The following is a 13,391-nucleotide window of genomic DNA, read 5'->3' as shown; positions in this document are numbered from 1 at the left end:
ACGATCACGTTTAACAAATGGAAGTCTCAATGCCTGCATGAAGCTTAACCTCACCATGTATCAACCAGACTACAAAGCCATCAGCAAAACCGTGCAGCACCAGAAGTCGCATTAATGGTAAGAAGTACTTTATTCATCATTGGTTAGCAACAGCATAACAATGTTATTAAAAAGAATTCAGAGACTCATTGTATTTAAAAGTATTAGTCTTACATAAAATGCACACATTTACTTGTATTTAGTGTTAAACATATTGTATGGCTCTCACGAAATTACATTTTAAAATCTGTGGCGTTCATGGCTCTCTCATGAGAGAGCCAAAAAGGTTCCCAGCCCCTGAACTATGAGTTAATTTTGGTATATTTCCAACTAACCTTACTTTTACAATGGAACCTTACTTTTAAAATGTACACTCTTTTATAAAACAAATCCAAAACTCACCTGCTGATTTGCAGTCTGCTTTGTTCACTGACAAATATATTATAGGTACTCATACTGATATTTTTACACTGCATGCTGCATAGAATTCAATCCCATAAATTCTCTAACATTCTTACTAGACATTTAGTGTTTATGTTTTTCCAAAGTTCATCCTTGCTTACAGCTCTGCTGATTTCTCTGGGATAAACTCGAAGCAGAAATGATGGTTTAAGCTATCTCTGTTTAAAAACTTTTAACATACAAAAATAGTTATATATAGATATAGATATTGACATTGATAATTTTTGTATTTTTCTGAAGTGAGAAGCAGGAAGGCAGAAAGACAGACTCCCACATGCGCCAGACCAGGATCCACCTGGCATGACCATGAGAGGGTGATGCTCTGCCCATCTGGGGTGTTGCTCCACAGCAACTGGAGCCATTCAGCACCTGGGCCAACTTTGCTCCAGTAGAGCCTTGGCTGTGGGAGGGGAAAAGAGAGACAGAGAGGAAGTAGAGGGGGAATGGTGGAGAAGCAGATGAGCACTTCTCCTGTGTGCCCTGGCTAGGAATCAAACCCAGAACTTCAACACACCGGGCCAACGCTCTACAGTTTAGCTAGCCAGCCAGGGTGCAAAAAGTTATATTAAAAACTAAAATTTGAGCGTGCTGCCACTCCCAATACATTTAGTCACAATTGTTGATGTTTTGATTCCTTGTTAAGTAAGGAACAAAGTGTCATCTCCTTTTGTGTGCTCTTTAATATCCTTCATTATATATTTTTTCTTTTAATAGTCTTACAGATTTTTTCACAAGTCTAAAAATAGATCTTGCTCATTTTTAATGTTCCAGAATTGAGATTGCTTCACCACAAAAGTCTCCTTCTTACTAATTCCTACCAATCCCACCAATCATGGCATTAATCACATTTAGGAATTTGACACTTAAAACACCCTTGGGCCCTGGCGGGGTAGAGTTGATCCCAGGTCAGGGCACATGCAAGAATCTACCAATGATGGCATGAATAAGTGGAACAACAAAGCTGATGTTTCTCTCTCTTTCTCCCCTTCCTGTCTCTCTAAAAAAAACAATAAATTATTATTTTTTTAATTTAAAACACCTTTGTCCTCACCTTTCTTCAAGCATGTGTATTTCATCTTCAATAAAACACTTAGTTTGGAAGGGCAAGTGCCTCATAGGTTGAATTCCAGCATGCATAATGGCACAGTGCTTAATAATTTACCAGCCCAGGGGTCATCTCAAGGGAGTAGGGAAAAGTTATTTACATCCGGGTTAGAGGTGCAATAGACAAACCATTTTTGTGATTTCAAAACCTAGCAGGCCTTGAGAGGGAGAATTCAGTAGAGACCAGAAACTGCAGAAATCTCAAGTATTGTCCCTAGTTATGGCTGATTAATTCCAAATTAGAACAAAGGCCTTGGCACTACTAACAGTCTGGAGGCCCCAGGGAAAAAAAGTGGAACCTTACATGTGCTGGCTCTTTGGCAACCTACTATCTAGACCAGGGGTTGGGAACCTATGGCTCACCAGCCAGATGTGGCTCTTCTGATGGCTGCATCTGGCTCGCAGACAAATCTTTAATAAAAAAAAATAGTAACGTTAAAAATATAAAACATTCTCATGTATTACAATCCATTCATTTCCTATCTCATGTTCATGCTTGCGGGTGGCTGGAGCCAATCACAGCTGTCCTCCAAGACAACACCAAATTCTTATTGGATAATGCGTAAGGTACATGGGACTTTGTATGGCCCTCACAGAATTACATTTTAAAATATGTGGCGTCATGGCTCTCTCAGCCAAAAAGTTTCCCGATCCCTGGTCTAGGCTCTATTTCCTCGGTTTCTATTTTGAGGTTCATGTGTTTTATTCTGCAATTCAGAGTTCCAGGAAAAGTATAAGGACACTTTGTTTGGCCAGCTCTTGTTTCCTTTCCACCTTTCCTGAATGGGGTAATAACTGCCTACTTAGGAACGCGAGGATGAGCAACCATTTCCAGCAAAGCACGGCTGTGCTAAGGTAGCAAAGTATTGATAGAAGGATCAACCCCGCGAATGCGCACGAAGCCAGAGCTGTCAGCGGGTGGGGGTGGGTGACCATGGCCAGGCCACACCCCGCTCCCTCTTGTGCTAACTGCCCCGGGCGTGGCGCCGAGGACCCGTAAGGCAGCCGCCAATGGCCCACCCATCCTTTACGTCACAGAAAACCACACCCACCAGTGGTACCTCATTTGTTACATCCGCAACAATAAATAAAGTGAATGCTCACTGTCTGTCAGTTTTCCATTGATATCCGGAAAATGACGGTGTCTCCCAAGCCGCGCAGGGCACCTTCCTACCATCTCGAGAGTCTCTTTTCTTCTTGGCGCTTCGTTGGGATCCATTTGGTGACCCTAGTGCTCCTGCTACCCTCAGGCTCCGGTAGGGGACCGGAAAGGTTGTGAGCTCTGGAGACGAACTGGAGCGGGTTGGGGAGCTGGCCTCCCTGAGCCCAGGGCAGAGGGAACTTTGCCTGGTGGGTGGGGTTGGAGGCGCCAGGCTTGATCGCCCGGGTGGTGCGGGGTTGGGGTGGAAGGCTCAGCCACAGATCCTCAGGGATGTGCTGTGGCGAATTCACGGTGTGGCGACCCCGTGGTGCCCGCAGTGAGGGCTGCCTGGCGATAGTGACTGAGCCTCGCGGGGCTCTGGACGCAGCCAGTTTTGCCCAAGACCAAGTTGTCCAAGATCAAGCTGTGTCCCTAGCACAAGCCTGCAGGTGATTGGGGACTGCGTCAATCGGGATGGGAAACCCTCACCTGTGCTTAAAGTGAGGGCTTGCTCTGGAGTGCCCCGGTGCGTGGGATGTTGCTAGGACCCATTCTGTTCCAGTGGGGAGTGTTTGCCCTGTGTTTCCTAGGCGGGATGATATTACCATGACTGGAGTGTTGATGCCCCAAGGGTTTGCCTGGGTGATCCGGGGCCTGGTGTTACTAGGTGTGTGCTTTATTTAAATTTCCAGGCCAGGTGTGTGGAGTGTGGGGAAAGAAAGCTCACTGCTTGCTTTTTATCGAGGTTGGGGAGCGCGTGTTGTACACAAAGCACTTGGGTGAGAGCTAACTCTGAGTTCTGGGATTAAGAGAGGCTCACAGTGCTTGTTGTACACAAATTTGGGGGCTCCTTGCTGCCCTCAAATTAATTGGTAATTGGTTTGCAAGCTATTGTTTTGTTTGTTTGTTTTGAACCATGGTGTCACTATTCCCATCCATTATAGAACATTTTCTATTCTATTCCCGAATGTCTTTGGGAAATGTTTTCTTTTTTTCATTAGGCTGGTGCCTATTTGAAGGGAGATTCGAAGCAACCTAAAAAATATTAGTAATCAAATGTAATGAGAAGTGAGAGCCCTAAGAAATAAATAATAAATAATATCAATAGACTTTTACCAAAGCTCATAAAAGAAGCTGAAGGCCATCCACTAAATTTGTTTTGTGTTTCATATATATAATAATATCCACACAGATGCTTGTTATATAAAACAAATACAATTCAAAAACAACTATTGAATAATTTGGCGTACGTATTTCCAACTGTCTTTATATACATGTGTGATTCTATACCCTAATTATTTTTACACTCCTATTACATATACGGTTTGTATGCTGCATTCTGTCCATAAAATAAATCATTCAATAAACATTTGCCTTGTATGTGGCAGATCTGGTGTTGGTACTCGGGATACACTGGTAGTAGTAACAAACCATTTCTATTTTTAAGATCCTTGTTTCACTATTTGTCTGTTCGCACCCAATCACATATGAACATAGACTGTGACTGTGTTTTGCTCACTCTTAGATCCCCAGTGCCAGCACACAGTAAGCAATCAATAAGTATTTGCTGTAATCTATTGGAACTGGAGACAGTAGCCAAACCATAGTACTAATATGTTATATCCCAAGACAGGTGCTCTGGGGGGAAGGAGCATGATTCTCTGACAGTATTTAGCAAATGACTGGTGGAAAGGAAGACTTTTGTGTTTATCAGGAGGGCCAAACTCTACAACTTTGGGGCTTCCATCCCTCCACCTGGGGACATTCTCCTCTTGCCTCTTCCATAATTGGATCCTTATCCTTCAAACTCAGTTGTGATGTTACCTGCTTAGGGACCTTCTCTGAGCAAACCATGTCAGGAAGACCCACACACTCCAGCTCAAATTCCCCCTAACTTGTAGTCACTCTTCCAAAACTATCTTTTCTATTCTATCACCATTATACCACAGAGATCCTTTTTGTCTTGTCACACTTTTGTCTGCAAATGTCCCAATTTTTTTTTGCCTTGGCATTACCACTCTTTTATAACTATTAAGTGCCATAAAATATGTATCATAATATAGTCAGCTTGGGTTAACAGCCCATAAAAACTCAAATCAAACAGGAAAACAAAATCTACCTTGAGAAAAATGAAAATAAAAACAAACCTTACAAAATGAATGTGAGACAGGAAAAGCCTTTATAAAAGGAAAGTTTATAGTTATCCATGTCTTCATTAAGAAGCAGAAATAATCCCAAATAAACAATCTAATTTTCATCTAAAGGAACTAGAAAAAGAGGAGCAAACAAACCCCAAACTAAGTAGTAGAAAGGAAATAATAAACACCAGATAAAAATAAAGAAATAGAAAATAGTAAAATAATAGAAAATATCAGTGAAACTAAGAGGTGGTTCTTTGAAAGGATTAATAACATTAACAAACCTCTAGCAAGAATCATAATGCAAAAAGAGAGAGGACACAAATAAAATAGAAGTGAAACAGAAGACATTACACTGGACAACACAGAAATTCAATAGATCATTAAAGAATATTATGAACAACAATATGCCAACACATTGGATAACCGAAGAAGAAGAAGAAGAAGAAGAAGAAGAAGAAGAAGAAGAAGAAGAAGAAGAAGAAGAAGAAGAAGAAGAAAAAAAAGAAGAAGAAGAAGTTTTTAGAAACATACAAGTTTCCAAGGCTAAACCAGGAAGAAACAGAATCTGAACACATCAATTACTAGGAATGAAATCGAAGCTATTTAAAGAAAATTAACAACAAAAATGAAGTCCAGGACCAAACAGCTTAACATGTGAATTCTACCAAATAAAGAATTATTACCTATTCTTCTGAAACTATCTCTGATTATTGAAGAAGAAGGAATATTTCCAAACTTATTTTATGCTAGCATTAGTCTGATATCTAATCCAGACAAAGACACTACCAAAAAAATAATTACTGTAGAGGCCAATTACCCTGATGAACATAGACATAAAAATTCTCAACAAGATTTAAACCAAATTCAATATAAATCAAAAGTAGGTTTGCAGTTTTTCATATGAAAAATAATATAATACATTAATAAATAATAATGTAAGAATAAACTCTTTATTTATGTACTCACAACTATAAACCTACTTTTTCCCCACCCTGTATATTCCATGATCAGTGGGATTTATACTAGGAGTGCAAAAATGGTTCAACATCCAAAAAACAATTAATGTAATTTATCACATCAATAAAACCAATGATTAAAATTATATTATCTCAGTAGATACAGAAAAAGCATTTGACATAATTTAACATCTATTTATGATAAAAACACTAAACAAAGTGATATAGAAAGAATTTACCTTAACTTTATCAAGCCATATATAGCAAACACACAGCTAACATGTTCAAAAGTTCTCAGGAATAAGAAAATAATGCCCACTCTCACTTTTATTTGATATATTATCAAAATTCTGACCTACAGCAATCAAACAAGAACAATAAATAAAAAGCATCCAAATTGTAAAGAAAGAAGTAAAATTGTAAGCATTTTGTAATGACATGATACTATACATGGAAAATCCCAAAAAATCCACCAATAAATTAATAGAGGTATTTTTTGTCTCTCTCTCTCTCTCTCTCTCTCTTTTTACAGAGACAGAGAGAGAGTCAGAGAGATGGATAGATAGGGACAAACAGACAGGAACAGGGAGAGATGAGAAGCATCAATCATTAGTTTTTCATTGCAACACCTTAGTTGTTCATTGATTGCTTTCTCATATGTGCCTTGACCATGGGCCTTCAGCAGACCAAGTAACCCCTTGCTCAAGCCAGCAACCTTGGGTACTGGTGAGCTTTGCTCAAACCAGATGAGCCCACGCTCAAGCTGGTGACCTCGGGGTCTTGAAACTGGGTTCTCTGCATCCCAGTTCGACGTTCTATCCACTGTGCCACCGCCTGGTCAGGCAAATTAATAGAGTTAATAAAGGAATTAAGGTGGCAGGATACAAAATTAATATACAGAAGTCCAACATGTTCCTATACATGAATAACAAAAAGTCAGAAGGAAATTTTTTTTATAAATCTCATTTACAAATGCATGGAAAATAATACTGAGAATAAAATTAATCATAAAGAGGTAAGGTGGCTCTGGCTGGTTGGTTTAGTTGTAGAGGCAGGCTTGACGTGCAGACATCCAGGATTTGATTCCTGGTCAGGGCACACAGGAGAAGCAACCATCTGCTTCTCCCCCTCTCTCCCTCCCCTTCTCTCTCTCTCTCTCTCTCTTTCTCTCTCTCTCTCTCCCTCTTCCCATTCCACAGCCATGGCTCTATTGGCTCAAGTGCATCAGCCTCAGGTGCTGAGGTTGGTTCCCTGCAGCCTCCACTTCAGGTGCTAAAAATAGCTCGGTTGCTAGCATGGCCCCAGATGGGCAGAGGATCGGCCCCAGATGGGGGTTGCCAGGTGAATCCCAGTTGAAGCATATGTGGAAGTCTGTCTCAATATCTCTCCTCTTCTCACTTGGAAAAGAAAAAAATTTAAAAAGAGATAAGGCATGTACTTGAAAACTATAAAACATTGAAGAAAAAAATTAAATAGGACACATAAATAGAAGGATGTACCAGGCTCATGATTTGAGAAGTTAGTATTAACATACTAACCAAAGCAATCTTTACATTCAGCAATTCTTATTAAAATATTCATGACCTTCTCAGAACTGAAACAAATAATCCTAAAATTGATATAAAACAACAGAAGATCCCAATAGCAAAACACAAGAAAGATGAATTAAGCTGGAGATATCATGCTTCCTGATTTAAAAGTTTGCTGCAAAGCTATAATTATAAAACAATCACACAGGCACCAAAAACAGACACAGAGGTTAATGGAACAGAATAGAAAGTTCAAAAATAAACCCTTACTTATATGGTCAACTAAGCTACAAAAAAGAGGCAAGAATATACAATGAAGAAATGACAGTCTCCTCAACAATAGTGTTAGGAAAACTGGAAAGACACATGGGGAAAAACAAAACTGGATCACTCTCTTATACCACATACAATTATAAACTCAAAATCGATTAAATACTCAAATGTAAGGCATGAAACCATAGAAATTCTAGGAAAAAAAAACATAGGTAGTAAACTGTTTGACATCACTCTCAGTAATGATTTTTTTGGTAGTCTCCTCAGGCAAGAGAAACAAAAACAAAAATAAGCATATGGGACTTTATCAAACTCAAGTGCACTGCATGGCAAAGGAAACCATCAAAAACCAAAAAGACAACCTACAGAATGAGAGAATACACTTCCATGTGTATATATCAAATAAGGGATTGATAACCAAACACTTATGAGGAAATCATACAAATCAATAACAAAATTAATTAAACAACCAATCAGAAAATAAGCAGAGGACATGAAAGACGTTTCTCCAAGAAGGCACACTTATGGCCAATAGACATAGGAAAAGATGCTCAACATCACTAATCATCAGGAAAATACAAATCAAAACAGCAATGAGATACCACATCACACCAGTCAGGATGACCATATTTAAAGAGTCGGAAAATGATATACAGAAAAAATAGAACCTTTGTGCACTATTAGTGGCACTGCAAATTGATGCAGTCACTTTAGAGAGCTGTATGGATATTCCTTAATAAAATAAAAACAGATCTACAGTACAACCCGGCAACTCTAATTCTGGGTAATCTAAAAGGTATATGCACATATTTGTTCCTTGCAGCATTACTTATAATAAGATATGAAAACAAAGTAGGTGTCCATCAGTAGATGAATAAAGAATTTGTGATGTATATACAGAAAGTGTAATATTTTGCTTTAATAAAAATAGACTGAAATCTTGCCATTTGAGACAACATGGATGGACTAGAAGGTATTATGCTAAGTGAAGTAAGAGAAACATAAATATTATATGATTTCACTTATATATGGAATCTATTCAATATAAAAACAAATCAAACCACCAAACCAAACAAAAGCAGATTCATAGAAATAATGAATAAAGAGATGGTTGCCAGAGGGGAGGTGGACGTGAGATGGGTGAAAAAGTGAAGGGCAATGTGGTCAATAATATTGTAATAAGTTTTCACACTGAGAGATGATTACTAGAATTAGTGGGGTGATCTCATTGTAAGGTATAAAATTTTTAAATCACTATAATGTACACCTGAAAATAATATAATCAATGGAATATTATATATCAACTATACTTTAATTTTTAAAAAATAGAATTGAAAAACCTAAGTAGAGTGATCTCTAGTAATTAATGTTTTAATTAAAACATTAATTAAAATCTTCCCCTAAATCAAAAGACCAGGGCCAGATGGCATTACCATTTAATCTTGCCAAGCATTCAAAGAAATGTACTATCAATTTATCTCAACCATTTCCAAAAAATAGAAGAGAAGGCATTACTTACAAACTCATTTTATGAAGCCAATTTTATCCCAATAACAAATCCTGGCAAGAAGAACACACACAAAAAAAATTGACAGGCCAATATCTCTGATAAACATCAACCCAAACATCCTATGACAAACTTCTATATACAGAAAACCCTAAAGACTCCATCAAAAGACTATTAGGAAAAATAAACAAATACAGTAAGTTTCAGGATACAGTATCAATGTACAAATATTCAGTGTGTTCTTATATATTAACAAAATATCACAAAGCAAGGTAAACAAAACAATCATATTTGCAATTGCGAAAACCAAAATAAAAACTTAGGAATAAACTTAAAGGGTTCAAAGAAACTTTATATAGAAAAAATACATTAATGAAAAAAATTAAAAAAGACAAAAAATGGATTGATATTTTATGTTCATGAACTAGAAGATTTAACACTCTTAAAATAACCATATACTTAAAGCAATTTACAAATTTAATACAATCCTCATCAAAATGTCAATGGCATTTTTCAAAGAAATAGAGCAAAATATCATCACATTTTATGAAACTACAGAACACCCTGAAGAGTCAAAACAATCCTGAGAAAAAAGAACAAAGCTAAAGGTTTCATATTCCCTGGCTTCAAACTATGCTACATAGCTACAGTGAGTGAAACAGTATGGTATTGATTGAAAAGAAGACTCACAGACTAAAGGAACAGAATTGAGAGCACAGAAATAACCCCACACAGTATATGAACAGCTCAATTTTGACAAAGGAGCCAAAAAACAGGCATTGGCTAAATAAAAGTCTCATCAATAAATGGTACACATAGAAAAGAATGAAACTAGACTTTAATGTGATACCATTCATAAAACTTAATTTAGAATGGATTAAGGATTTGAATATGAGAACTGAAACAATAAAATACATAGAAGAAAACATATTATATTTAGGTATCTTGTTCTCAGAGGAGTTTCTGTGAACTTGACCCTAAAGACACTGAAAAATAGAAAAATAAAAAGAGAAAGAAAAAGAAATAAATGGTACTACATCAAATTTAAAAGGTTCTACACAGCAAAAGAAACCATCCATGCCTGACCTGTGGTGGCACAGTGGATAAAGTGTCAACCTGAAATGCTGAGGTTGCTGGTTCAAAACCCCGAACTTGCCTGGTCAAGGCACATATGGGAGTTGATGCTTCCATCTTCTCTCCCCCTTCTCTCTTTCTTCTCTTTCTATAAAAATTAATAAGTAAACTCTAAAAAGAAAAAAGAAGCCATCAATGAAACAAAAAGGAAGCCAACTGAATAAGAAAATATATTTTCAAATGATACCTCTGATAAAGGGATAATTTCCAAAATATATAAACAACTCATACAGCTCAACAACAATAACAACAAAAATCTGATTAGAAAATGAACTAAGGACCTGGGTAGATAATTTTCTAAGGAAGATATACATATAGTGTACCAATATATTAAAAGATGCTCAGCATCACTAGTAGGAAGGTAAATGTAAATCAAAACCACAATGACATTCCACCTCACGCCTGTTAAAATGTCTATTGGAAAGGAAATGGAGGAAAGGGAACATTGATGCATTGCTGGTGGGAATGTAAAGTGGTCCAGCCACCATGGAAAATAGTATGAAGGTTCATCAAAAAAAAAAAAGAAGAAGAATAGAGCTAGTATGATTAGCAATCCCTCTCTTGGGTATTCACCCCCAAAATTTGAAAACAGTTACCAAGATATATGGAACCCTATGTTCTTTTCAGGATTATTCACAGTATCAAAGATATAGTAACAACCTAAGTATTCTTCAATGAATAATTAAATAAAGAAGATGCAGTATATATATATATATATATATATATATATATACACACACACACACACACACACACACACACACACACACACACAGTGGAATACTACTCGGTCATAAAAAGGTTAAATATTGCCATTTGCAACCATTGTGTATAGACATTGAGAGAATTATGGAAAGGAAGTAAGTCAGCACATAAAAAATAAAAACTATATGATTTCACTCATATGTGGGATATAAAACAAAAAGCAACAAATAAAAAACAAAGCAAACAAAACAAAACAAAAGTGCCCTCAGAGTTACAGGAAACAAAATGGTGGCAACCAGAAGGGATGAGTTGTGGGGGGAGAATGATGAGGTTTAAGGGAGGTGGGGGAAGGAGACTAAATTTCACCGTAGAGTGCACAGATGTCCTATTACAATGGTGTACACCTGAAATTTATATAATGTTATTAACCAATGTTATTCCAATGAATTTAATTTTAGAAGAGTAACATAATTTTTATTATTTGATAGAAGTAAAAATGTATCATCAATCTGATATAATACCAACCCAGGGAGTAAGAAAAGAAAGGTTTCTCAGGGATCTAAAGAGATCTATCTCCTTTCTCCTTATGACTTTACCCTTTTGCTGAGGCCCCTGCATTCTTCTAGTCCTTTAGGACTTAGCTTTGTCCATCACACTATTTTATCAAATTACTTAGGTGTTCAGGCCTACAGATAATTTAAAGGAAGTGGAATTGCTAAAGTAGAAATGACACTATTCTAGATAGAAAAAAAATACCAAAAAATTCTAATAGCATAACAATATAGCAGTATAGCCCAAATACCTACCCCAGAGAACTTTACAGGCCAAGCATTATCCACTGATTAGCAAAAAAGGAAAAGAAAAGAGATAGAGAGTGTACTCGGAAAAGAAGGCACAGTATCCCTGACCCCTAGGTCTTGCCTTCCAAGGAGAGACTGAGCCTGAAGTAACAAGGCATCATCTTCAGCTTGCATTTCAGAATGGGAGAGTAATCTGACTGAGGGCTCTTCTTAGGGGAAAGGTGAGCATGAAATGAATTCAGAAAAAATGGGGAAGGATGCAGATAAATATACTTTTGGTACCTGAAAATATATGTTAATGCTAAAAATATTGCAGCTGCATCTTTATTTTACTGTTTAATGAATATTCAAATTATTCTGCAATAAATGAAAGCTGATAGAATGTATGGAAAACAAGCATGGCATATCGTCCAGTAAAAGCATGGCATGGAACAATCACTTAAAATCTTTCCAAGGACTTTTGCATATATTCTGTACTACCTGCCCGCTGCCAGTGCACAATCCATGGCTGCTGAAAAGAGAAAATACTTTATTTTCATGTTCTTATTCTGTTCTGCCCAGATGCCTGTGATGTCCCACCAAAATTCCAGTCTATGATGCTCAGAGGTGCTTCTCAAACCGTTTATCAACCTGGGGACACAGTAGAATATGAGTGTCGCCTAGGATACATGCGTATTGTTCCTCTTGTCTCCACCACTGCTGTTTGTCAGGCTGATAACACATGGACACCCCTCCAGGAGGCCTGTACAAGTAAGCACATTTCTTACTGTTATTGCTCTAGAGATTTTCTCACACTTAAGATGTATATTCCACTACTGCAATGGTGGCTTTCTCATTTAAATGTAGATTTTAGATAGCAATGTATTTTTTCAGGCTCCAGGAATCTTTTTATTTGACTATTGATTCTCTGTGAAAATGTGACTCTAAAGTTTGGCCCCTTGCGACAACATGAATGGACTTGAGAATATCATGGTAGGCAAAATAAGTCAGTCAAAAAAAGTGCGAACCATATGATTTCACTCATATATGGGGTACAAAACTGAAACTCATAGACCCAGACACAGTATGGTGGTTACCAGAAGGAAGTAGGGTTGAGAAGTGTAGTAAAAAGTAACATGATGACAGAAGGTGTTTTGACTTTGGGCATGGGCATACAATGCAATGTACAGATCATGTATCATGGAAATGTATACTTGAAACCTATATAATCTTATTAACCAATGAAACCTCAATAAACTTAAGAAAAATTAATAAGCAAGAAAATATTTTCATGAATTTAGTGAATTTAATAGAGCAATGTAGAATTTTTATTTTGATTCAAATCTGTTTTGACATTTGTATAAAACAACAAATTTCAATTTTTTTTAAGAAAAATCTTGTGTAAACCTAGCAGAACCAAGAAATGGTCAAGTAACCTACGTAAATGGAAGCACTACATTTGGTTCACAGGCTCACTATGAGTGTAATGAGGGGTAAGTAGTTGCTCCTTAGAGAAATAGGTAAATATTACTAATTCCATGTTTGGTTTGCTTCTCTTCTTCAGTGTTCCCATAATGTTGATTTCATCTTGCTTTCTGGGTGACCGTTGTACTCATAGCCA

The 13,391-nt window shown here is 37.1% G+C and overlaps 1 protein-coding gene across 1 annotated transcript in view; it reads left to right on the top strand.

Annotated features, from left to right (window-relative positions):
- Positions 1 to 2,671: 2,671 nt before the first annotated feature.
- LOC136392018 (membrane cofactor protein-like) overlaps positions 2,672 to 13,391 on the top strand; it is a 33,584-nt gene continuing 22,864 nt past the window's right edge. The window contains exons 1-3 of the mRNA XM_066364009.1: positions 2,672 to 2,861; positions 12,353 to 12,541; positions 13,161 to 13,263. Coding sequence (XP_066220106.1) covers positions 2,702 to 2,861; positions 12,353 to 12,541; positions 13,161 to 13,263 — 452 coding nt within the window. The 5' untranslated portion in view covers positions 2,672 to 2,701. The remainder of the gene's footprint in view (positions 2,862 to 12,352; positions 12,542 to 13,160; positions 13,264 to 13,391) is intronic.

The sequence above is a fragment of the Saccopteryx leptura genome, chromosome 2 (assembly GCF_036850995.1).
Source record: "Saccopteryx leptura isolate mSacLep1 chromosome 2, mSacLep1_pri_phased_curated, whole genome shotgun sequence".
Lineage (NCBI taxonomy): Eukaryota > Metazoa > Chordata > Mammalia > Chiroptera > Emballonuridae > Saccopteryx > Saccopteryx leptura.
This window is presented reverse-complemented; position numbering and strand designations above follow the sequence as displayed.